At 34.2% G+C, this 27,750-nt stretch overlaps 1 protein-coding gene across 16 annotated transcripts in view; it reads left to right on the forward strand.

The window, feature by feature from the left end:
- The first annotated feature begins 3,685 nt into the window (after positions 1 to 3,685).
- Positions 3,686 to 27,750, forward strand: part of ccdc178 (coiled-coil domain containing 178) — a 326,195-nt gene continuing 302,130 nt past the window's right edge. For 13 of the 16 annotated variants that reach the window (XR_012399519.1, XR_012399523.1, XR_012399520.1 and 10 more), the window contains exons 1-11: positions 3,686 to 3,849; positions 4,189 to 4,255; positions 5,995 to 6,128; positions 8,294 to 8,349; positions 8,571 to 8,647; positions 11,980 to 12,171; positions 13,637 to 13,857; positions 17,410 to 17,552; positions 20,138 to 20,291; positions 22,535 to 22,630; positions 25,006 to 25,142. Coding sequence is in view for 6 of the 16 variants with exons in the window: in XM_073941078.1 (XP_073797179.1) it covers positions 4,198 to 4,255; positions 5,995 to 6,128; positions 8,294 to 8,349; positions 8,571 to 8,647; positions 11,980 to 12,171; positions 13,637 to 13,857; positions 17,410 to 17,552; positions 20,138 to 20,291; positions 22,535 to 22,630; positions 25,006 to 25,142 (1,268 nt within the window). In the remaining 10 variants the exon portion in view is untranslated. The remainder of the gene's footprint in view (positions 3,850 to 4,188; positions 4,256 to 5,994; positions 6,129 to 8,293; positions 8,350 to 8,570; positions 8,648 to 11,979; positions 12,172 to 13,636; positions 13,858 to 17,409; positions 17,553 to 20,137; positions 20,292 to 22,534; positions 22,631 to 25,005; positions 25,143 to 27,750) is intronic. The other 3 variants (XM_073941082.1, XM_073941081.1, XM_073941083.1) reach the window with 3 other exon arrangements.

Here is a 27,750-nt window from a genome sequence, read left to right on the forward strand (position 1 = left end):
GTGGCCAATTTAGTTTATACAATTCGCCTATAGCTCATGTCTTTAGACTGAGGGGGAAACCGGAGCACCCGGAGCAAACCCACGTCAACGGGGGAGAACATGCAAACTCCACGCAGGCAACTTTCTTGCTGTGAGGCGACAGTGCCAACCACTGAGCCACCCCTTGAGTCGCCCCTTAAGTAAGTATATTAGGTAAATATATAAAATACAATTTCACAGGTAAATGACACATCTTTGTGCATTTATAAACTATAATAAACAAACGTTTGACTTAAGCAAGTTTTCCACATTTTGTTTCTATCCTGAGTTTACATTCTGTCCATATTTGAACGCTCAATGCTTGGGCACTGGTCAGCACCTTCTATATGTTTCTGAGAGATTATTATATAGTCAATGCAGTCTGAGATTCATTATATAAACACATAAGGCTGCAAATTGAATTTCATGAGAACTCTATCCGCAGCGAAGTGAGCCATTACTCAGCCTAACTGCTTTTTCCACCAATCAGATGCAGTACAAGTCTGTAAGCTACACTGATTGTCATGGCACCACAGTGAAGCGGCACAGAACTCAAGTAAAGTCTCTCAGCTCATTCACACTGTGATTTACATCTGAAGTCTTTCTACTGCTGTCTTCTTCATTCACCTGCATTTGTTTCATGCATGTTATTAGACAAATGCATGCAGTGATGCACATGGAGTGTATTCATTATCAAAACTAAACAATACGAAACATGAAAATGCTTCAGTGCATGTATAAATTACACAAAATTTTCCAAATATTCACTTAAAGTACATAAAACACAAGTAATATGGCATCAATGTGCATGTTTACAATGTAAAGGCCAATTGTTAAATGGCCTAGAAATAGATTTATGAATAAAACACGTGACAAAAGAGTAAACCAGCATAAACTGCATATTAGATCATCAACTCAATGCATTTAATTGCATAAACACATTATCCCCGCAATAATAAGCTGAATGTGTGAGTACTTATATTATCAAACATAAATATGAAATGATTTACAAAACAATGTTCCAGTTACACTTTATGAATATGATAGTTTTGTAGAATCTGTATGATGTCTGATAGTGTTGTATTGTATAGCGTTCACAATGAAGCTCTATGAGAGGCGTCTGTGCACTTGCTACTCACCAAAAGCCTGTCATCGCTGAAACCGCTTTCACTTGTGTTCCTCTGCCTTCACTGAAGCCCATCTGCGCTGAAACGACGCGCTTCATCGACGACAATATTGCGGTTTCTGTACAAAAGTGTGTTTTCATTCGCTTTAGACTCCCAGAGAACAGCGCGGATCTCGGAGCTCTGCTGCTCATTTGCTTTGATGTGACGTAATGCGCCTCTCGCGGTGACGTAATGCGGAATCTCTCCACTCGACACAGCGGTATAACAGTGCTCTGCAGCAGCTGGGTGATTACACGAAAAAATATTTTAAAAAAATAATAAATTGAAATGAAACAAAATCTGTTCTTTAAATTAAATGTATATAAAAAACATTAAAATAGTCTATTAAAAACATAAAAATTATGTGAATTTAACTGCATAAACAAACAGAAACAATGATAATCAAAAGAATAAGAGTTGGCTCTCTATAAAACTAAAATTATTGGTTTTATTTTATTTAATATTTTCACATTTATGGTGAAAAAGTGTCGTTATGGATGTGGCATCTCTCAGTTATGGATGTGACAAATGTGAAATTGCCTCTTGTGTGATTTTGGTAAATCAAAGATAATAATTTGAAAACATTAACAGATTTTTGAGTATCTCTAAAGTACTGTAAAATACTTGCACAAAAAACCCAGAAATGGTTTTCGTATTTTGTTGAAAACTTTTTATGGCAAGGTTGACATTTGCACGGAATTGCTCATATATATATATATATATATATATATATATATATATATATATATATATATATATATATATATATATATATATATATATATATATGTATGTATGTATGTATGTGTATATATATATATACATATATATATATATATATATATATATATATATATATATATATATATATATATATATATATATATATGTACTGTAGTCAGCATTTTAAGTGTTTTCATGTTATATTTATATCATATATTAAACATTTATTATGATTATATTGGTTTAGATAGTATCAATTTATCACATTTTTTTTCTATTTCCTATTTTTTTGTTTGTTTAATCTGGTTCTAAAATGATCTAATACGCACAACCATCTATAGGGTTTACAAAGAATGATCCGAAAAAGAGAGAATATCAAATGAGCTGCAGTTCTGTGGGCGCAAATGCCTTGTTGATGCCAGAGGTCAGGGGAGAATGGCCAGACTGGTTCTAGCTGATAGAAAGCAACAGTAAATCAAATAAGCACTCACAACTGAGAAAAGCATCTCTGAACACACAACACGTCCAACCTTGAGGCAGATGGGCTATAATAGCAGAAGACCACACTAGGTGCCACTCCTGTCAGGCTAAGAACAGGACACTGAGGCTACAATTCACACAGGCTCACCAAAATTGAACAATAGAAGATTGGAAAAACGTTGCCTGCTCTGATGAGTCTCCATTTCTGCTGCAAAATTTATATGGTCGGGTCAGAATTTGGCATTAACAACATGAAAGCATGGATCCATCCTGCCTTGTATCAACGGTTCATGCTGGTGGGGGTGGTGTACTGGTGTGAGGGATCTTTTTTGGCACACTTTGGGCTCATTAGTACCAATTGAGCATCTTGTCAACGCCACAGCCTTCCTGAGTATTGTTGCTGACCATGTCCATCCCTTTATGACCAGAGCGTACCCACCATCTGATGGCTACTTTCAGCAGGAAAACACATGTCACACACCATGTCATAAAGCGCAAATTATCTCAGACTGGTTTCTTGAACATGACAATGAGTTCACTGTACTCACATGGCCTCCACAGTCACCAGATTTCAATCCAACAGAGCACCTTTGGGATGTGGTGGAATGGGAGATTCGCATCATGGGTGTGCAGCCAACAAATCTACAGCAGCTGCATACAATAATGTTGATATGGATCAAAATCTCTGAGGAATATTTCCAGTGCCATGTTGAATCTACGCCACGAAGGACTAAAGCAGTTCTGAGTGCAAAAATGGGGTCCAGGGAGTACTAGTAAGGTGTACCTAATAAAGTGGCCGGTAAGTGTATTTTATAATTTTAATGATTAAATGATGAAAATAATAAAATTAAAAAAAAAATACCACAACGAGCATTATATCTTGTTTGATGTGACTTAAATTATTCATTAATTAATTTTCGAAAATTAATTTAACATCCTATTGTTTGTGCATATGTTCTCTTTTTTATCACAACAACTATATATATTATATATACTATATATATATATATATATATATATATATATATATATATATATATATATTTTTTTTTTTTTTTTTTTTTTTTTTGCATATATTTTCTCTTAATAGTTTTTATTATTTTTTTTATAACTAGTGCAACGTGTCCTGAAAGTTTTCATCAGGCAGACCCAGCATAAACTTAATACGTGATTGTGTTCGCCATTCAACATCAAACCCTCCTCACCCTGAAAGGCTTTGTTTTTTTTCTTTTCCACTTTCTCAGTTGTGTCTATTGTGTCTGCGGTGAATGAAGGCCTTCCTGTTGCCTAGTAACCGCGCGCGCCCGGTGAAAGCGGAGGTCTGGAAACAAAGTATGAAACAGGCCGCGACGTGACACGATGCCGAGATATGTGTCAACATTCATCATATCGCTCTCGATGGCTCACGTATAACATAAATATCAGTCGTGGCTGAACCTTCTGCGCTTTAGAAGTGAATAATGTAAGTACCGAGAGCGTGAATCACAGTCAAACCTGCTGTGTGACTCTAGTCAGCAGCTCATAGGATGGTTAACCGTTTAAACCTAGCGTTCATTACTAATTAACTTATTTATTTCGTTCAGACTGTAGTTAAAGCTGTTTTGCTTCATGTCAGTGGCACAAATATGTTTATTAATACAATATGAAGTTAATGTTTTCCATATTCTTTAAATAACATTGATAATAATATCTAAGTACAACAGCTAAGCATTAGTTGTAACGCTAACACTGATTGGTTGATTGATTACTCATTGATTGTTTACTGATTGATTTATTCAGTCACTGATTTTGATTTTCATAGATTTCTTAAATGATGCCTGATATAAAGTTACTCAAGTTTTCTTCAAGTGAAGCAGCATTCTTACCAGGTAAAGTCCTACATGGTTTATAAATGCTATTTTGTAAACGTGTAAATATATGGAAAGAGTTTGGGATTCATTAAATTATGTATATTTGCAAACAATTATGCGTACTGAGAAGCACATGATTGATGCCATAAAAGTTCTCGTGACCACAAAAAACGGTCATAAGGGTCGATTTTTGTGGAATTGACATTCATATTCATGTTTATATATATAATTTTTTTATTTATAATTTATAATTTAATTATAAATAATTATTTTATAAATAAAAATCAATTGATATATGTTTTTTTTTTTTTTGGCATAAGACATTTTTTTTCCAAGATGCTTCTGTTTGAAATGATTAAATATGAGGTTTCAAAATCTAAATACTGAACAAAATAAACTTTTAAGTTGTCCAAACTATAAGTAATGTACCAATTACAACTCAGAAATTATTATTTTTTAAAAGTAGTATTTAAAGTATTTAAAGCATGTTGTCATGGAACATGATCTTTACTTAATATGATAATTGTTGACTCACCCAAGCCAAAAATAACCAAGAAATTTTGGTTATTCCTACAAACATACATAATATATTCTTTTAAACTGTGTGTGTGTGTTATTATTAGCCCCCCTGAATTATTAGTTCCCCCTTTTTTTTCTCGATTTCTGTTTAATAGTGAGCAGATTTTTCCAACACATTTCTAAACATAACAGTTTTAATAACTCATTTCTAATAACTGATTTTTTTTTATCTTTGTCATGATGACAGTAAATAATATTTGACTAGATATTTTTTAAGACACTTCTATACAGCTTAAAGTGACATTTAAAGGCTTAACTAGGTTAACTAGGCAGGTTAGGGTAATTAGCCAAGTTATTGTATAATGATGGTTTGTTTTGTAGACTATCAGCGACACGGTGGCTCAGTGGTTAGCACTGTCACCTCACAGCAAGAACGTCGCTGGTTCAAGTCCCGTCTGGATCAGTTGGCATTTCTATGTGAAGACTAAATTAGCTGTTATGTAGGTGTGTGAATGAGTGTGCATGGATGTTTGCCAGTACTGGGCTGCAACTGGAAGGGCATCCGCTGTGTAAAACATATGCTGGATAAGTTGGCGGTTCATTACGCTGTGGCGACCCCTGATGAATAAAGGGACTTAGTCGAAGGAAAATGAATGAATGAATGAAATACAGTCTCGTAAATAAATGGGAAAAACAAATAAAACATTTTCTCGTTTTAGTTGATAACAGTGTCATGTTAGATTATGTCATTTATTTTTAATAATTAATGATTACCACTGTAGCAACCACCTAGCAACCACTCAGAACATCCTAACAACTGCATTGGAAATCCTTACCAATTACTCAGAACACCCTAGCAACTACCTAGAGTTTTCCCAACGCGATACTGATGTTCAAGTATGTGAACTTACAGATTTGCCATATTTGATGCAAAATTCACAACTGAATCTTTCACAGAGTGAATCATTATATAATCATCACAATATGTAATATCACTATCCACTAAACATATTTTGCCCTAATTCTAATATGAAATCTAATGTTACACCCTTATTCATATTATTTCATCATTCTCCACATGACTAATTAAATGTCCAGTCTTTTTAATCAAATATGCTGTTTCGCATTAAATTAGCTGAGTTTATGGACATGAAAACAGAGATGTCCTGTTGTTTTCAGAATAAAGGGTGTAATATAAGATGATTTGAGTCTGTTTTACAGTCATTTGTGTGTTTCAGAGGGAGAGCAGCAGACGGTTTGCTCCAGTAGGCGTCGCAGCTGCGCTCTGGTTAACACTCCAACACTGTGTGTGAACAAAGTAGTGTTTCACATACAGGAACTGCAGAGCAAACTAGACAACTGGGGTCAGCAGGTATCGATTCATTTAGATGATCTCTGCAGATGCAATACAAGTATAGCACATGGATTAAACTCATTGGTCAATTTTGCCCTTAGAGTTGAGACTGTTAGCTGCAATAATAATAATACAAAATTATTTTGCTGTGCAGTAATTATCTACATCCAAAATAGAAGTCAGTTTTTACATATGTAATATGTGTGTTATGTATATTTATGATTAAATTAAACTATCAAATTTTTATTATATAAATAAACTCACTTTGTTTACTCTTTGGTTTTTAAATGATCTAGTACAATATAATACACTTACCGGCCACTTTATTAGGTACACCTGTCCAACTGCTCGTTAATGCAAATTTTTAGTCAGCCAATTACACGGCAGCAACTCAATGCATTTAGGCATGTAGACATGGTCAAGACGATCTGCTGCAGTTCAAACCGAGCATCAGAATGAGGAAGAAAGGTGATTTAAGTGACTTTGAACATGGCATGGTTGTTGATGCCAGACGGGCTCGTCTGAGTATTTCAGAAACTGCTGATTTACTAGGATTTACACGCACAACCATATCTAGAGTTTTCAGAGAATGGTCTGAAAAAGAGAAAAAAATCCAGTGAGTGGCAGTTCTGTGGGCGCAAATGCCTTCTTGATGCCAGAGAATGGCCAGACTGGTTTGAGCTTATATCAAGGCTACAGTAACTCAAATAACCACTCGTTGCAGTATATGCACGGTGCACACACTAACACTAGGAAACAAATTATATGATCAAAAACTCATAACAACATTTTAAAGTTATTTTTATTGTTATTTTAAATATATCGTGACTTTGACTTTTAAGTTAGTTTAATTGATGTTGAGGTTGAAACGGCTTGTAAAGTTAATTTAAAATTTGTATTATTTACATTTTTAATTTAAATTAAACTATAACATTTTATTGTATTAATATATATCTAAACATAAATAAACATGTTCTCAAATATAGACATAAATGTACATAGAAATACATGTTTATGTTTAGTATACACAGTACACACATATACTGTACACTGAAAAAATATGATGGAAAATTAATGACAGCATGTTTTCATGTTACTTTTTCTTAAGTTCAATTTAATTTTTAAAGTTATTTATACTCAAACTTTGACTTCTAAGTCAGTTTAGTTGATGTAACATGAAGTGGCTTGTTAAGTTAATCTGATTCAACTTAAAATATTAAGGCAGGCTCAATTTTTACAGTGTACATTATGTAATTACAAACTTTGCGCACACTTTTTTGTAAGGTACTATTCTCTGCTTATTAATAGTTAGCAAGGTAGTAGTTGGATTAGGATATTATGTAGGATTAGGTATATAGAGTAAGATAACTTTATATATACAGTACTAATAAACAGCCAATATCCTATTAATACACAGATACAAAGCAAGTACTTAATAGTGAGAATTGGTAATTAAACAAAAGTGTTTCCAGTACATTTGTTTTAGATGAGATTTATTGAGATTTATCATTGCCCAGCACAAAAAAAAAATGCTTAATGAGATGTGTTTTAATCAATTTGATCACACTCAATAGGCGTTTGAAACATTTACAGCTTGTGTACTTTTAACCACTTCCAGAGGTAAGTGAAAGTGCATTTGATGAGTTTGCTTTTGTAGTGTAAAGCTCATTTGGTTGAATGTATGTGAGCTTATTTGGGAGTGTTAGTGTGTAAAATGGGGAAACACGCCTCACAGCAAAAAGTTGCTGGCTTGAGTCCCGAACGGGTCAGTTGGCATTTCTATGTGGAGTTTGCATGTTCTCCCTGTGTTAGTGTGGGTTTTCTCCAGGTGCTTCGGTTTCCCCCACAGTCCAAAGACATGCGGTATAAGTGAATTGAAGAAACTAAATTGGCCGTAGTGTATGAGTGTGTGTAAATGAGTGTGTATTGGTGTTTCCCAGTACTGGCTTGCAGCTGGAAAGGTATTCACTGTGTAAAGCATATGCTGGATAAGTTGGCGGTTCAATCTACGACCCCTAATGAAAAAAGGGACTAAGTCGAAGGAAAATGACGGAAGAATATGTAAAATCAGAATAGCACTACTGTTGGTGTAAACAGGTTAATAGTTGCTGTACATACTGTACACTGAATCACATGTTCTTCTCGGCCTTATGAATGAATAATGAATGTCTCTTAACTTGTAGGGTGATAATGCTCAGCATGAAACTGCACATGAAAACAGCCACAGGATCATTTGGAAGTGAGCCATAAAGCATTATAGATTTTCCACATCACATACATCAATAGTAACCATTTTCCTGTAAGATAAATCTTATGGTCAGCAGTCTGTATGGGTTTATGCATTATACAGGATGTGGTCTATATGTAACATATCATCAGAAAATAGTTTTCATTCAATTAATAATACATTACTATTAAAGACTAGCTAAATAAATGCTGTATTTTGCATTTGTGTTTAAGATGTGTTTCTACTGAAGGCGGAAATGCAGAAACAAGCACAGATCTGTGTGTTGAAGGCATGGGGCTTAATGCACGAGGTAATGACAGTCTTGAATTCCCATTTTTATTATTTTGCTGTAATGTGCACTTAAATTGTGTTGCTTTGGGGGTTTAAAGTATTATATTCAGTAATACTAATATTCTGAAACTTGGTCTGAATACAGCTAAATAATAACACTGTCTACACTAATCTGGATAAATTTGAAATCGGCATTTTTGTCTTAAACGCTCCACGTCCACACAACAACGACTGAAAACGGCAACCCGGGCTCATTGTGGAAACGTAGCCCCGCGGACGTTTCTGCGGACCGCAATTTACGTCCCGGGAGGTACATATTCGAGCGTTTTTTTGCCGTTCTCGCGCGAAAAGCCGCCGGATTGAAAAAAAAAAAAAAAAAAAGCAAAAGCCATTGTCTTCGATTTCGACCGCGTTTTCGGATCCCGCCGCGTTCTCGCCCTTTTTTTTCGCATTCCGTTTTTCGTCTTACCTGATTTCCGGAACCTGCTGTTCCCCAGACTCGATCCCAGTCGTCGTCCACCGCGGCCGGCTCCGGCTCCGGAAAAAAATCGCGGTCTCCAGAAACGTCCGCGGGGCTACGTTTCCAGAATGAGCTTGGGTTGGAAAATGGTTTTGTTCATGTACTGTGCATACACAAAGACATAACATGCTTTTACCTGTGTCAGCCTGCCGTTTATTTACTTTCCATCTCTTTGAAACGTTGCGGCAGAATGTCACAATTTTCGTCGCTGCAACAATAGCTTACCGTACACATTTGGTGTCCTTTGAAGAGAGGCACTACTTTAATAAAGCTGTTAAAATGTACAGCATACAAAACAATGTCATTCACCATGTTAGCTGAATTGGTCACATGACTGCATCACATGACTAAAATACATCATTGTTTTGCAAAGCCTCCGTTTTCACAGTTCACACTGCGACACAAAAACCTCATTTTCAAATGTATTCACTTTGGGGAGCATTTTCACATAAACGTCATCTCAGTGTGCACGGAAAGCCAAAACAGAGAGAAAAATAAGTGCTTTCAAACGAAAATAAATTAGTGTGGACACAGGCTAACATTACATCAGCATCAACTGTGTTATTAAAATGAATTGAACCAACTAAAAAAATTACAAAAAGACAAACTATTGCCTTCTGTTGAGCTGCATATAGAAAAGCAGGAAGAATCATGTCTGATTCAAAACATCTTCTCATCTCCACTTGAATTATTGCCATTGGGATGAAGACTCTGTGCCTCACGTTTTAAAGAACAGGGCAAAGTTGTCCTTTATCGTACAAGCGATATGATTTTCAAGTCAGCTGGTCTGTTGTTGTTGTTGTAGTAGTTTTTTATATAAACCTTCTATGAATGTTATATTACGGGTGTCTGCAGGGTCTTAAAAAGTCTCAAAATGTCTTACATTTTAAAAACAAAATTTTTGGCCTTCAAAAGTCTTAAATTCACTAAAATCTCAAATTTGATTTAAACAGGTCTTAATTTTCCTTTGTCCAAGTAAAGCTACCCAATCAGACCGGCATCAATCCAATCACCAACAATCCATCTCAATAAAATCAGGAAAAGAAAACTAAAAACAATTACACAGTTCCTCACGATAATAACGGAGCAGTTTATCCCTTTATGTTATCTTCCATTCATACAAAAAATATTTACAGAAGGGAGTAGACATAATATTTATAAATAGACATAAAACTTAAGGTTTTATAACAGAAATGCATTATGTTGAATATAAGTTATACTCAATCAATTTGGACCAAATGTCAACAAATATATATTTACGATTATTTATGGAATTGCCTCCACAATAAATATACTTTTAACAATGTTAAACTTAACATAAAAAAAGAAATATTATGTTGAATAAAGTGTATACAACTAGAGTTCTGGCACATCACTAAGAAATAATTACTTTTTTTTTTTTTTTGTGGTTAGCAAAATAAAAAATCGATTGGCCCAACCGGGCCATTAGAAATAATCATTAGTGTTGAGCCCTGTATAAGTCTAAAATTTCATTCATAAGGGTCTTAAAAGGGTTTTAACAAGTCTTACATTTGACTTGATTAAACCTGCAGAAACCATGTATTATGATGTCCTATGTTTTGTGTTAAACACCTGATGGTGACAATATTACAAAGAAATTTGCCCATGGGGATTAATAAAGTTATCTTACATTAACTTACTACATTCAAATAAATGACTTTTGCTGTTTGTTTAGACTACTTATTTAAAATGAGTTGAAACAACACAATTGTTAAGATTTTTTTTAGCCTTTTTTAGATAGGACAGCATTGAAACAGGAAGCGAGGTGGGAGAGAAAGAGGGGGGGTGGGGTAGGGAAATGTCGTCGAGCTGGGATTCGAACTCGCGACGCCCTGACGTGCTATTGCACCATATGTCGGCACGCTAACCACTAGGCTATTGCACCGACATTTCTCAAGATTTTTTTTCAACAACTTAAATCTTTTTGTTCAATCCACTTAAAATTGTAAAAACGAATAAGTTAACTTAATCGATTTGTGTTGGGACAACATGAAGGAATTGTGGAACCCAGCATTTTTTGACAGCGTATAGGTGGATACAGCATAATTAAACATTGAGTGTGTTCCACACCAGTGCAAAATATTATTTGGTTTTGTCATTTGCTGATGTAAATACATTTTTACACTGATTTCATTATAATTGTCTGTAAAATAATATAGTATAAGTATAATAAAAGTTTCAAAAATTCTTTTGATAAAATTTGAATTTCTCTGGGGGCAACACAATGGCTTTGTGGTTAGAATTGTCGCCTCACCGCAAGAAGGTCACTGGTTCGAATCCCAGCTGGGTCAGTTGGCAATTCTGTGTGGAGTTTGCATGTTCTCTTCGTGTTGGCGGGGTTTTCTTCTAGGTGCTCTGGTTTTCCGCACAGTCCAAAGACATGCACTATAGGTGAATTGGTAAAACTAAATTGGTCTTGGTGTATGAGTGGGTTTGTATATGTGTGTTTTTTTAGTATTGATTTGCGTCTAGAAGGGCATCCGCTTTGCAAAACATACCCGAATATTTGCTGGTTTATTGCGTTGTGGTGACCTCTGAAATAGAGAAAAAGCTGAAGGAAAAAATGAATGCATTTCTTTGTGCTGTTACTATTATTATTAGTTTTGCTGAGAACTTCCCTATTTGTTATACTTAAACATGTTTAGAAACATGCTTATATTTAGCATTATTGTTAGTAATGCGCTTTATATTATATACAGCATTATCTAAATAAATAATGAAATTTGAGCAAACCTCAACATGAATATTTTTTAGCTTGCTAAAGCTCTGGTTGTTGTGTTTTGAATTGTGAGTATTTGTATTGTACACAGAGAGTGGAATGTGGACAGACACTGCAGACGTCCTGATGGATGTGATGAGTTTGGTGGAGCGTCTGGAACAGGACAGGAGAGATGCAGAGAAAGCTATACTGGAAGAAAAGGAGAAAGCCAAGAAACTTTTAGAGAAGCTGAACAGTCTTTGTGTCTGGAAGCAGAACGAGTTTCCTGTTGAAATGAAGAAAGGTCAGACTGGATATCAGTCATAACTTGCTACTAACATTTACAGTAATGTGGAAATAAAGGTTGTATTATATTTTACTTTATTATATACTTATATATTCTTTTCTATCACAAGGATATAAGGTACAAACTCATTCATTCATTCATTTTCATTTTCTTTATTAATCCAGGGTGGCCACAGCGGAATTAACTATTATTTAGTTTACATTTATAAAATCGCTCAATATATATATATATATATACAGTATATAAATATAGAAAGTGTTCAATATAACTGAGTACAAAAAAATTACAACCTACAAAATTGAAACTAAATTTTTACATATTTTTTTGTAATTTAATTTATATTTAATATTTCTCTATAACATTATAATTTGGCTGTACTAGTTTTTAGACCGTTATTTTCAGTTATTTTGTTCAATTATCTCCAGATTTGGCTCTAATACTGACTAATCTAATGTATATGGACACATATAATATTGTAGGCGGTTTATTCCGCTGTGGTGACCCCTAATTAATAAAGGGACTAAGCTGAAAAGAAAGTAAATGAATTAATAATATTTTAAAGCTTCTTGTTTAAAATATGAATTTAAAGATTTGTGAGGGGTGTACTTATATGTATTAGGTAGATTTATTTAGTACATTTATTAAAAATGCTTAAAAAACATCATTAAATGGCTTTTAAAATGGTTTTGTCTTAGTTGCAGTGTTGCTATTGTTAATTAAATCTAAAAAATATTAATAATCAATTACATTAATTGCATTATTGGAAAGAAAAATATAAAAATATCAGCTAAATAAAAAACTTCAATACTTTTAGTTAAAATTAAAATGATTACATATTGTTTGGTTTTTTGTTGTCTTTTTAATTATTTATTTTCATGTTTTAATGTTTTGTAGTGTAAATTACAGTTATAATAATTTTTAGAATTAAAACTTTATGTTAATAAAAGCAGAATATATAATGAAAACAGAATATATAAGACTTATTATTAGCATAGATTAGCATATAGATTAGCATAAACTGTTTTGTTTGAGACAACAGATTGAAGCTTTCCTATTTATTTATTTTTTAAATAGCCAATTGGCTTCATTTGTTTACAAATTAAATTAGGAAAATTAAACAATAACAAATGATTAATAAACTATTGATACTATTATGTGGAAGAGATTTTATACCTAGCGTTTTAACTTTATAATTGACAATACAAACAAACAGCATCCTCCTTTTTTGGGGGAGTAGCAAAACTGTACATTTCATCATAATGTATTCATTTAAATAATTTAAAAACTATCTTGTTTTAACTTTTAGGAGTGCACAAGCATCTAAATAACTCCTAACAATCTAACAAACATGGACTAAAAGCCTAAAAAAATGGTTATGGGATCTTTAAAAAAGTGCATTCACCAAAAACAGCGGCCCGTCCTTGACTTTTTTCACCTGTCTATGTTCTGTTTGCACCGTCAGAGCGTGAAGCCTGCAGCACAGACCTCGCTGAACTGACACTGCAGCTGAAAATGAGCAGAGATCAGCTGCCGCAGGTGAGAGACAGACTGACCCTGGCGGAGGTGCTGAACCCACGGCTGAAGGAGGAGATCGATTTCATGAGGAAACACGGCCCGCTCGCGCACCACAGACTCCAGCTGGAGAGAGAAATCATCCAGCAGATCCAAACTGCACTGGCCGAGGTGTGTGTGTTTACTCTAATGCCTGTTTGTTGGCTTGTTTAGAGGCCCGGGAATCAATAAGACACAACCCAAAGAAGAAAGAGGGATGTCGGCCTGACTAAAAGAGTTCAGACTGTGCTAGATTGAGTGCAAGGGTGAGCACCCAGTTGCTCTAGGGATGATTTTTCCTCTTTATGTATTTATAATGTTAATGGATTTCTTCGATGTAGAAAGCAAAGTCCTTTTGGATTCTTAATAAGCTTATCATTTTTCAATATTTTTTAGTTTATTATAGTAATTTTGCCATTTTAATAATTTTGTCATTTTATTAACATTTTGGAAATTAATATTTTTATCCAATTCTCATTGAATGATGATCCTATATTTTGGTGCGTTTAAACAAAACAGATTTATTAAACAAATAGATTTAATAAAGTAATATTTTAGTCATCAAACATCTTTAGTCTTTAGGAATAGAAAGAAAATACATTTCAATTCATTCTAAATATTAGGGAAAAAAAACTACAAAATGTCAACAAAATTTTTGATTTTTAAAAAAAATAAAAGCTAAATAAAAATGAAAACAGAATATATAAGAATTAAAACAAATTAGCATTAACTGTTTTGTTTGAGACAACAGATTGAAGCTTTCCTATTTAGTTTTTTAAATAGCCAATTGGCTTCATTTGTTTCCAAATTAAATTAGGAAAATTAAACAGTAACAAATTATTAATAAACTATGGTTACTATTATGTGGAAGAGATTTTATACCTCTTTAGATTTATTAAACAAATAGATTTGTTAAAGTAATATTGTAGTCATCAAACATCTTTAGAAATAGAAAGAAGATACATTTCAATTCATGCTAAATATTAGGAAAAAAAACTACAAAATGTCACCAAAATGTTGTTTCTCCTGAATTTTGCTCTTTTTACATTTTTTATTTAATATTTTTCCCTAACATATAAATTTCATTCATTCATTTTATTGTCGGCTTAGACCCTTTTATTAATCCAGGGTCGCCACAGTGGAATGAACCTCCAACTTATCCAGCAAGTTTTTACGCAGTGGATGCCCTTTCAGCCACAACCATTCTCTGGGTAACATCCACACACATTCACACACACAACGAACAATTTAGCCTACCCAATTCACCTGTACCACATGTCTTTGGACTGTGGGGGAAACCGGAGTACCCAGAGGAAACCCACGCGAAGGCAGGGAGAACATGCAAACTCCACACAGAAACGCCAACTGAGCCGAGGTTCGAACCAGGACCTTCTTGCTGTGAGGCGACAGCACTACCTACTGCGCCACTGCCTTGCCCACATATAATTTTGGATCGTTATCATGAGTTATTTTGTTAGATATGCTCCAGATTTGGGTTCAGTACTGACTAATGTATATGCACAAATATAATACTGTTTAGCTTCCTATAGAAATTATATATTTAAATGAGATATTCGTGAGGGGTGTACTCAAATATGCTGAGCACTGTGTGTATATACAGTATAGATATATATGCGGTGCTACGCAGTGGCGCAGTAGGTAGTGCTGTTGCCTCACAGCAAGAAGGTCGTTGGTTTGAGCCTCGGCTGGGTCAGTTGGCATTTCTGTGTGGAGTTTGCATGTTCTCCCTGCATTTGCGTGGGTTTCCTTCGGGTGCTCCGGTTTCCCCACAAGTTCAAAGACATGCGCTCTAGGTGAATTGGTTAAGCTAAAATTGTCCGTAGTGTATGTGTGTGAATGAGAGTGTATGGGTGTTTCCCTGTGATGGGTTTCAGCTAGAAGGGCATCTGCTGCGTAAAACATATGCAGGATAAGCAGGCATTTCATTCCGCTGTGGCGTCCTCAGATTAATAAAGGGACTAAGCCGAAAAAAAAAAATGAATGAATATATATGTGTGTGTGTGTGTGTGTGTGTGTATATACTCAGCATATATTTATATATACATATATATACATATATATATATATATATATATATATATATATATATATATATATATATATATATAAAGTCAGAATTATTAGCCCCTTTTTGAATTTTTTGTCTTTTTTTAAATATTTCCCAAATGATGTTTAACAGTATTTTTTTCACCGTTTTTCTGATAATATTTTTTCTTCCAGAGAAAGTTTTATTTGTTTTCATTTCAGCTAGAATAAAAGCAGTTTTTTATTTTTTAAACACAATTTTCAGGTCAAAATTATTAGCCCCTTTAAGCTATATTTCAGGGGTCTCAAACTCGCGGCCCGCAGGCCATTTGCGGCCCTCAGTGCAATATTTTGTGGCCCGCGCCGACCGCTGTACTCTGACAGAATCAGCGGAGCGGGGAGAGAGAGCGCTCCCCGCTCCGCTGATTCTATCCGTACACAGCGCGCTTGTCACTCAATGCGCGTTGTCGCGCGCGTTCTGATCAGCTGTGTTGTCGCGCGCGTGCTCAAGAGCGGTGTTATCGCGCGCCTACTGAAGGGCGGGACCGAGGGTGTGTCGCGTCGCGGGGGCACTTTTGATCATTTTGGAAGGGCACTTTCTATGCAAGACTAAAAAGGGCATGTGCTCTGCACAGGTTGAGCCCTATGTGTGCACGTGCCTGCCCTGCATCTTATATATATTGATATTATAGGTAGATACAGACTGGTACAGACTGATTTGACTGGAGTGGGGTGGGGGTGTTTTATTTATACATATATACGCCTTTTTTTAGGTGAGGGGAATGGAAGTTTTGAGTGAGTTCCCCCACTTTTTTCCCTAGGACTTCAATAAGTCAAAGTACAGGTCTAGACTTAATGATGATCATCTTCAAGCCATACTGAGGGTCTCAACTGCTTCCGCTCTAAAGCCAAATGTGGTTCAGATTTGTGAGAAGAAGCGCTGTCAAGTCTCTGGCAGCAAGAAGTAGGCAAAAGATGCCATGTTCAGAAGAACTGTTCATAATCTTCACTCAATGTTCTATTAATGTTCAGGACACTTCATGTTCAGAAGAAATAATTAAAACTGTTAATAATGACATTTGAAGACTTTTTTTTGTGAAATCCCTTATGCGGCCCAGCCTCACCCAGACTTTGCCTCCTGCGGCCCCCAGGTAAATTGAGTTTGAGACCCCTGCTATATTTTTTTGAGAGTCTACAGAACATACCATCATTATACAATAACTAATTACCCTAACCTGCCTTATTAACCTAATAAACCTAGTTAAGCTTTAAAATGTCACTTTAAACTGTATAGAAGTGTCTTGAAAAAAATCTAGTCAAATATTATTTACAGTCATTATCAATTGTGTACTTTTTAGTCATATTGTGGCACCCAGTCAACCCTTTTATTTATTTAAAAATATTTTTTTTCATCATGTTTACAACTCTATATTTTAAGTTGAAATAAGTTATAATTAATAAATTATAATTATAATAATAAGTTAAATTTTAACTTGACCTAATGACCTCTGAAGTTGTCTTCTTTGTTTTTTTACTTTTAAAACTGCACTATTGAGTTCTGTTATGAAATATGATCTTCATTTCAGACCATGCCTGATGTTTAAATTAATAAAATCTGTTTAACAAATGTTTTTCTAGGCCTATGAGACATTTTCAGACATCTCCGAGAAGCTGCAGAGTCTTTATCAGGAGCTTAAAGCAGAGGAAATGAATGCAGACATTGAGAAAGAGCACATGAACAAAGAAATGGAAATCATCCGAAATCATATAAGTGACAAACAGTGAGTCCGTTTTCATCAATTATTTTTCAGTTCACTCATGTTATATCAAACCAGACAGAAGGTGTCACTAAAACGCTGTTCAATCAAATTTTCAGTCTAATTACAATGCATGATTTTTAGGAAGGTTTAATATTAACATCAAAATTATGTTGCACAAAAATAATAATTTTATTACATGATTTACTCATGTAAGACAGTCTGTAAATCATAGTTCAGGCTATTTTAACATACTTTTGTCCTACATTTACAAACAGAATTGCTTTATATTTCTTAATGCTGCACATGCAGAACATGCAGATGATGTTTAAAATCACCCTTCTCAATGGTGATTGAAAAGGAAGTTGTTTTAACAATTATTAAATAGCCTTGTTAAAAAAACAACAACACATGACTGTAAAATGTATATATTGTACGTTTATTGGATGTATATGTGTATCTAGAATGTATAAAACGTGTATATTTTATGATATATTGTTTTATTCTAAAACACAAACATAATAGTCAATTTGAATACATGCGTTGCAGATGGCAGCTTACATTTCTTTTCATACTGTATATGTAAAGGCTTTGAATATGAATACAGGTGATGCTTTTTGTTGTATGTTATTACATCCTAAGATTTGTTTAGTTAAAATAAAATTAAAATATCTCTAAATTGATAATTGTAAGTTTGTGTATTGGTATTTATTGTCAGAATTAGATATTTACAGTTGAAGTCAGAATTAAAAGCCCCCTTTGATTTTTTTGCTTCTTTTTGTAATATTTCCTAAATTATGTTTAAAAGAGCAAGGAAATTTTCACAGCACATCTGATAATATTTTTTCTTCTGGAGAAAGTCTTATTTGTTTTATTTTGGCAGTTTTTATTTTTTAAAAGCCATTTTATGATCAAAATTATTAGCCCTTTTAATCTATTTTTTTTTCCGATAGTCTACAAAACAAACCATCGTTTTACAAAAACTTGCCTAATTACCCTAACCTGCCTAGTTAACTTAATAAACCTAGTTAAGCCTTTAAATGTCACTTTAAGCTGTATAGAAGTGTCTTGAAAAATGTCTAGTCAAATATTATTTACTGTCATCATGGCAAAGATTAAATAAATCAGTAATTAGAAACGAGTTAATAAAACTATTATGTTTCAAAATGTGTTGAAAAAGTCTCTCTTTTAAACAGAAATTGGGGGCGAATAATTCAGTGGGGCTAATAATTCTGACTTCAACTGTATATCAGAAAATAATAGATTTTGACTCTAGTGGTCGAAAGTCAAACAATAAAAAAACAAGTTCTATCTCTAAAAATATCCAGCTTTAGATCCATATTTGTTGGATATTCATTTGTTAGATTCATATTTAATCTTTAAAAACAAATTAGGGTATCCTGAAAGTTCTGGTGTTAAAAACTAATTAAACATCCTAAAAATATATATTTTTTATAAATTCACTGCAAATACATCTAAAATGTCTTAAAATAAAGAAGCATTTGATTGACCTTTTTCTTAGAATCCTCTTATTTTCAGAAATAGTCCAAATGTAATGAGTTTTTCCTTAAAACAAGCTAAATAATCTGCAGATGGGGTCAAATAATCATTTTTGATTTTCATTCATTCATTTTCTTTTCAGCTTAGTCCCTTTATTAATCTGGTGTCGCCACAGCAGAATGAATCACTAACTTATCCAGCATATGTTTTACACAGCGGATGACCTTCCAGCTGCAACCCATCACTGGGAAGTGTTTTGATTTTATTTAAAGTTATTTAAATAAGTTCAGATTAATTGAGTCTTTGCTTAAAATAAGCAAAATATTCTGCCAATGGGGTGAAATAATAATTTTAGATTTTGTTTAAAGATACAGTGCAGTTGAAGTCAGAATTATTAACCCCTCTGAATTTTGATGAACATTACAAATTATGTTTAACAGAGCAAGGAAATTTTCACAGTATGTCTGATAATATCTTTTCTTCTGGAGAAAGTCTTATTTGTTTTTAGTTTGGCTAGAATAAAAGCAGTTTTTTATTTTTTAAACACCATTTTACGGACAACAAACCATCATTATACAATAACTTGCCTAATTACCCTAGCCTGCCTAGTTAACCTAAGTAACCTAGTTAAGCCTTTAAATGTCACTTTAAGCTGTATAGAAGTGTCTTGAAAAATGTCTAGTCACATATTATTTACTGTCATCATGGCAAAGATAAAATAAATCAGTTATTAGAAATGAGTTATTAAAACTATTATGTTTAGAAATGTGCTGAGAAGAATCTGCTCTCCGTTAAATAGAAATCGGGGGGGAAAAAATAAACAGGGGATCTAATAATTCTGACTTCAGCTGTATTGTAATAAATCAAAATGAAGTGAGTTTTTTCCTTAAAAGAATCAAAATAATCTGTCAATGAGTTCAAATAATGTTTTTAGATTTTGTTTAAAAAAAAAAAAAATCAAATCAGAAGGAAGAAAAGCATATTTTGTAGTGTGTAGATGTTCGTGAAAAACTGACAGAACTGATCAGAGTTTCCTCTCCATCTGTAATCTGAATTGATGTGAATGTGGACTACAGGGAATGACACAGTTTCTGTTTGTGTGTTTACAGGAGTGAGTTACAGCAGCTGCAGTCACAGTGTGAGACGTTTCATATGGAAATGAAAGAGATTGTCGAAAAAATAACACTGAAAGACGAGCAAATCAAACCTTTAGTGAAAGAGATGCGCCAATTTGAGAGGCAGGACAGAGACGTAAATGATCAAGTCAGTATTTATTTTGCTCACACAATATTACATTTATTTTTTATTTTTGGTAGTAAAGAAAATACTATCCTTTTTCGACAGTATTAATATTATTTACAATATCGATGGTTCAGCATATACAGTTATTTTCATTCATTCATTATTTTTTCGGCTTAGTCGCTTTATCAATCAGGGGCCGCTACAGCGGAATGCACCGCCAACTTATCCAGCATTTAAACATTTACATATAAACATCACCTACAGTGGGTAAAATAAGTATTGAACACGTCACCATTTTTCTCAGAAAACATATTTCTAAAGGTGCCGTTGACTTGAAATTTTCCCCGGATGTTGGTAACAACCAAAGAAATGCACATGTGCAAAGAAAAATCTAATTAGTTTACAAATTATGTTATGCATAATAAAATGAAATTACACAGAGAAAAAGTATTGAACACATGAAGAAAGGAAAGTTTGAAAGGCAGTGAAAGCCCAGACAGCAGCTGAAATCTCTCAGTAGTTCAACAACCTTCTTCCCTTTCTCATAGTAAATAAATATTAGCTGCTTCAGTTCAACATCTACATTAGCAGGATGATGAAGTTGAAACCAGAGTGGACATTCCAGCAAGACAAGGTTTCAAAACACAGCCAAGGAAACTCTCAAATGCTTTCAGAGAAAGAAAATCAAGCTGTAGAATGGCCCAGCCAATCACCTGACCTGAATCCAATATAAAATACAAAGATCAGATTTGATGGACGAGACCCACAGAACAATCAAGATATTTATATAAAGTATTAAATACATTTCAGTGGTTCAGTATTTTCCCTGGTGTCATACTATTATTATTACACAGAACTCATTTTTCAGATTTTTTATTGTTTTGTTTTAATTATATGTTTGTATTGACATGGTTTTTACCAAAATCTAGTTTAATTCAATGTCAACAGCTCCCAGGAAAAAACATGACTTGTTCAATACTTGTTTTCCTCAATGTATGTGCTATAAAACTGCAGGTTAATGTTATATATTTATACACTTGAAGCTATTAGCCTCCATGATTATTTTTTCAACACATTTTAAAACATAATAATTTTAATAACTCATTTCTAATAACTGATTTGTTTTATCTAGATATTTTTCAAGACACTTCTATAAAGCTTAAAGTGACATTTAAAGGCTTAACTAGGTTAATTAGGTTAACTAGGCAGGTTAGGGTAATTAGGCAAGATATTGTATAATGATGGTTTGTTCTGTAGACTATTGAAAAAATTTAGCTTAAAGTAGCTAATAATTTTGACCTTAAAATAGTTTTTTAAAAAACTAAAAAACTACTTTTATTATAGCTGAAATAAAATAAGCAAGACTTTCTCCAGAAAAAAAATGTCAACAGACATACTTTGAAAACTTCCTTGGTCTGTTAAACATTGTTTTGGAAATATCTAAAAAAAGAAAAAAAAAGTGCGTGTGTGTGTGTGTATGTATATACTGTATATATATATATATATATATATATATATATATGTAGTGGCTAGTGGAAAAGTCTGTCTAACCCACCAAAGCTAAAATCTACCCACATTTGGCGGGTTGGCAGGTGTTAATGTTAAGCCCTGTATATAAGTTAAAGTTACAATTAAATGTAAGATAATTTGATTGTAATGGAATAATGTGAACCTTTTATAAGGCTGCTTTGAAACAATAATTAAGCGCTATACAAATAAAGTTACATTTATCTTCTGGAGAAAGTCTTTTTTCTTTCATTTTGGCTGCAATTAATAATGCATATTTAAAAAAAAAAACTGCTAAGGTGAAGGTGAATATTATTATCCTTCTTAAGAAAAACTACTGAACAGACAACTGTGGTATAATGACTTGCCTAATTAACTTAAGCCAATTTGCTTGTAAAATATGATTTCATCACGGCAAAGACAAAAGACATGAGTTATCAAAAATGAGTTATTAAAATTATTACATTTAAAATTTTGCAAAAAATAAATATCTGTTAAACAGCACTGGGGTACTATTTGAAAAATAATTACAATTTCAACTGAATATACCTTGTGGGAGTATTGTTAAATGCAATTATTTCTATTGTTTGTTTATTCTTATATTTCTTTAATGCTGTTGAATTCTGAGGACTACCCAACAAATTTCATTGTATCTTACTGTATGTAAAAATACCTATAATGTGTTCGCTTTTACTGTAATATTGCCGTTTATTTACAAATACTCCACTGAATGCAAATTTCATTGATGATTTTTTTAGGTCGGCACATTAAAAGCACAAATGGCTGACAAAGAAGAGATGCTAAAGCTAAAGAACAATGAAGTAATGCAGCTTCAAAAGCAGATCCAAGCATACGTAAGTAATACAGCAGATATAAATCAGGTGAAATTATGAGCCGTGCTGGTGATGTCAACCCTTGCGTCCTCTGGAGGGCAGGAAAGGCCCACAATTCCTTGCTCTGATCTGCCGTGTTTATTCTCTTAGAGCCTCCATTTTGTCTGAGCCCTGATTTCACAATTACACTACGCTTGAGCGCATGAGCCGCGGAGCGATCACTTGTTTCCTAGCAGTTTGTTTATTCCTTTTTAAATGTGTATTTCTAGCCATTTTGATGGTGTTCTGCAACAACAGAGTTCAGAAAGTTGAGAAAGTTTTACCACTGGAGAGAAACTGGGTTTGACCGTAGGTGGTGCTGTGTGGTGTTTTAGTGTTCATCAATGCGCGACATTATTGAAGTATGAAATAAATTATAGGTAAGAAAAAAATGCTTATTCGCTAGAACAATCAGGAGATTTTTTTATTTCAGTAAATGATTTTATTTTATATACATTTATGGAAAAAAATAATGGACTATTTAAAATCCTCAGTTTATTAGGTATGGCTTTCAGTAAAATGATGTTTGTTTTAGATTTTTATTTTGTTGTGATTGAAAATCAGGTTATTTCAGTGTATATATATTGTGTTGTCTAGAAATTAAAATAAGCATAATTAATAAAATATTTATTTTAAAAAATTAAAAAATCAAGTCATTCAAGAAAATAAAGAAAGAAAAAAAATATTTATATACACACACACACACACACATATATATATATATATATATATATATATATATATATATATATATATATATACATACAGTATATATATATATATATATATATATATATATACATACATACATACATACAGTATATATATATATATATATATATATATATATATATATATATATATAACTCAAACCTGAGCCCTGCATGTGACTTTATTCTCCACATGAGAGGCATCTTTCAGCTGCCATCACCAAAAAAGCCTTTTATATAAATCAATAAATTCATTTCAGTAGTTCAGTACTTTCTCCTTGCATCATTTCATTACATCATTACACAGAACAATTTTTTTTTAATCTTTATATTTGTGTTGATTGAATTTTTACCAAAATCCATGTCAACAGCTCTGTTGGAATATTTTTTTCCCAGAAAAAAAAAAAAAAAAAGACGTGTTTAATACTTTTTTTCCCCAATGTATACACGTATACAGTTGAAGTCAGAATTATTAGCCCCCCTGTTTATTTTTTTCCCCAATTTCTGTTTAACAGAGAGATTTTTTCAACACATTTCTAAACATAATAGTTTTAATAACTCATTTCTAATAACTGATTTACTTTATATCTGCCATGACGACAGTAAATAATATTGACTAGATATTTTTCAAGACACTTCTAGGCAGGATAGGGCAATTTGGCAAATTATTGAATAACAATGGTTTGTTCGGCAGAACATTGTTTAAAGGGGCTAATAATTTTGACCTTAAAATGCATCTTAAAAAATTAATAACCGCTTTTATTCTAGCCGAAATAAAATAAATAAGATTTTTCCTGAAGAAAAAATATTGTCAGACATGCTGTGAAAATTGTCCTTGCTCTGTTAAACATCATTTGGGAAATATTTAAAAAATAAAAAAAAAATAAAGGGGGGCTAATAATTCTGACTTAAACAGTATATTCATTTCACAACACATTACCAATGTTTTAATTTCTGAAAAGTTATTTATACGGTCTTAAATGGGATTTTATTATCTTCAATTTATCTAGATAGGCCTGAAATGATTTTTATTGAGTGGATTTGTATAACTTATAGGAACAATGAATGTTAGTAATTCATGTTTTGCTCAGAAAAGAAAAAAAAACCTCAAATATGATGTTCTGACGCACATGCAAAGAATTCCAAATAAAATCAATCTGGTTTTGTTGCTTAAGCATATAGAAATTGAAAACTGTACTTTACAGGGAGTCCACAGGGTCTTCTTAACACTTACATTTCCTGAATTATTGTGTTTTAGGTCATTATAAACAGCTATTCATTTTCCTTTGCTGATGTAAAGCTACCCAATCGGGCCAACAGCCATCCAATCACCAACAATTCAGCTCAATAAAACTTGTAACAAAAGTTTTATTCATTAAGTTACCAATTTGATTCAATTATCTACCTTAAAATAACATTTGCTTAAAAAGTTCTCCAGGTACTACCTGGTGAGGACACTCTCTATACTTAGAAATAACTATAACTAGGCCATTAGGAAAAATCCTTAGCATTTAGCCCTGCGTAAGTCTGAAATTTCATTCGTAGTGGTCTTAAATTTGACTTGTTGAAACCTGCAGAAACCCTGTATAAGTATTCACAGCTACTAATGAAGGCAGTGTAAATAATGGGTTTTACTGTGTTCATCAGAAACTTGAAAGTAATGAAAAGATGTCTGAATTGGATGCGGTCTTAAGCCAAAAGAGATTTGACTTATCAGCCCTACGAGACCAGAACAAAGAGCTCGAATTCAAGATTGAAGACTACAAGAGAAAGACCTACCAAAGGTTTGTTTCAAAACTGTTTTCCTGGTGGACATTAAATGTGTTTGCATTCCTTTGTAAAAAAAAAACTCATGAAAAATGACCAGTTTGTATTGAGTAATGCTAACAACAACCAATAGACTTTTGCAGAAAATGAAATCCAAATGAAAAATTGTCCATAGTTGTTGCTTCCTCTCTAAATTGTCCATGGTATGGCAACAACAAATGGCATCTCCTCCATACTATCTGTGAAGACCATATGTTTTCAAACACACACAACAGTCGTGTTATTCATGCTGTTTAGACTAGCACATCATGAAAAACTGACATGCGATCATATCTACCCACACAGTGATTCTTCCCAACCTGACGAAGAACTTATAGATCAGCACTGGATCCCTTGTTGTAGATGGGGACTCCAGTGACAACGGCACTATGAGAAATGTGCTGGAAACGTCTTGCGGTTCATTGGTCTGTTGTGTGAGTGTTGGATTCTTTAATTATCAACACTGAATCTGTGTTCCTGCAGATCACGTCATCAAATCAGGCAACAACTCTAATTCCACTTCATTAAAAATGTGTAGGTGTGTGTGTGCGGCTGCTAAAATTAAAATGCTGTGAAGCAGCACCACTGCATGTACTTACAAGGATTCTCCACTGGTTTTGCTTCAAATTAAGGTTTTGCATTGGACATCAGTTGACAAACCAATGCAATGTTTTAAACAGATCATTTTCCACATTATTTGGCAAAGCAAAGGCTATTTTCTGTGAATGTGCAAGACTTTACATTCACTCCTTTTCCTTCAGCTTAGAGCATACTAACACTAAAGGCTGATTTATACTATGTCAAGCGCACACGTATGCTACGGCGCAGCCTATGCGTGGACGCATAGCTCCTTGCCGTTGGGGACGTTGACGCGCACCTCTCAAAAAATGTAACACGTACGCGTAGAGCAAGCTCTGTGATTGGTTGGTGAAGGAGCTCCGGGTGGAGACTGCTGTATTGTGTTTACCTCATGATTAAAGTTGTTGCACATCCGCCAGTTCTCACCTCTGAATAATTGAGTTTGAGCCACTTGTACATTAAGGAAGCATTCCGAAAAAAATGAAACACCAGCAAAGAAATTGACACAGAGTAACATAAATACCCATTGCCAGCAAGCGTTTCGGAAGTATATTGCAGAGCAGCAGAAACAGCGCATAAAAGTATAACTGCACGGCTACACACAAGGCTTGCGCCGTGGGTCATGCCGATCACTTGACGCAAAAGTATAAACTAGGCTTAAGGGAATACTCACACTATGTAAAATTGCAGTTAACTGGGCCAAAGCACGCTTGTCCCACCTCCCGTCTCTCCCGACGGCCCGCACTCACATTACATTCGAGTCTGAGCACGCTTTTGTCATCGATGATGTGTTGTTCAGTTTAAGAAAAGAAGCGCTCTCGCTCAGCACAGCGAACATTTCTTTATATCATTATATTGTTTTAGTCATTTGGGATGCGGTAACATGCTGTCAAATATTTCGCAGAACAGATCAGCCAGTTTTAACGCTCATAAATAATCATAAAAGTCCTCGTGCTGCAGGTGTTAGGAGGTTTGCTGAAGGTGCAGCTGTCGTGCAGTGAGGGGTTTGCGTCTTTAATAAATTACGACAGTTTGCATTCATTGAACGGTAAGAATGATTAATAAATCCGTATGAAACAGTCCCATAAAAGTCCCGTCTCCACTTCAATTTCGGGCTTAGGCGCGCTTTGCACTCACACTACTAGCATACTGCGCCACAGCCCAAGTGAAATGTGCTCTGGCACACCTCTTCCAACCGGGCTTGGGCCGGCCAACTGAACCATGCCTGAGCTCGATTCAGAGCACTCACACTTTTCAAACGATCCGGGAAATGGGCCTGGGCACGGTTCGGAAAGCATAGTGTGAGTATTCCCTTAGTTCCTTCATTCATCAGGGGTCGCCACAGCGGAATGAAGTGCCAACTCATTCAGCATATGTTTCACAGAGCGGATGCCCTTTCAGCTGCAACCCAATACTGGAAAACACCCATACAGACTCGCATTCACACACACTCAAAGACCACCAATTTAATTCATTCATTTTCTTGTTGGCTTATTCCCTTTATTAATCCGGGGTCGTCACAGCGGAATGAACCGCCAACTTATCCAGCAAGTTTTTACGCAGCAGATGCCCTTCCAGCCGCAACCCATCTCTGGGAAACATCCACACACACACACTCATACACTACGGACAATTTAGCCTACCCAATTCACCTAAACCGCATGTCTTTGGACTGTGGGGGAAACAGGAGCACCCGGAGGAAACCCACGCGATCGCAGGAAGAACATGCAAACTCCACACAGAAACGCCCAAGCGCTAGAAAGACCAAACAAGCAGTGAACCTTCATCCACCAGTAGACACCGTCGTTGGACTAACTGGCTGGACCATACAGCAGTTCATACTGCTGTGGTGACCCCTGATAAATCAGAGACTAAGCAGAAGAAAAATGAATGAATGAAAATTAATTAACCATGAAAATATAAAAGGGTTTAGCACAATAATCAAATCACAAACACTGCTTTCAAGGTACAGCATGCAAATATCTAATAACTAGTATGACTAACCTT

Source organism: Danio rerio, chromosome 24, assembly GCF_049306965.1.
Source record: "Danio rerio strain Tuebingen ecotype United States chromosome 24, GRCz12tu, whole genome shotgun sequence".
Lineage (NCBI taxonomy): Eukaryota > Metazoa > Chordata > Actinopteri > Cypriniformes > Danionidae > Danio > Danio rerio.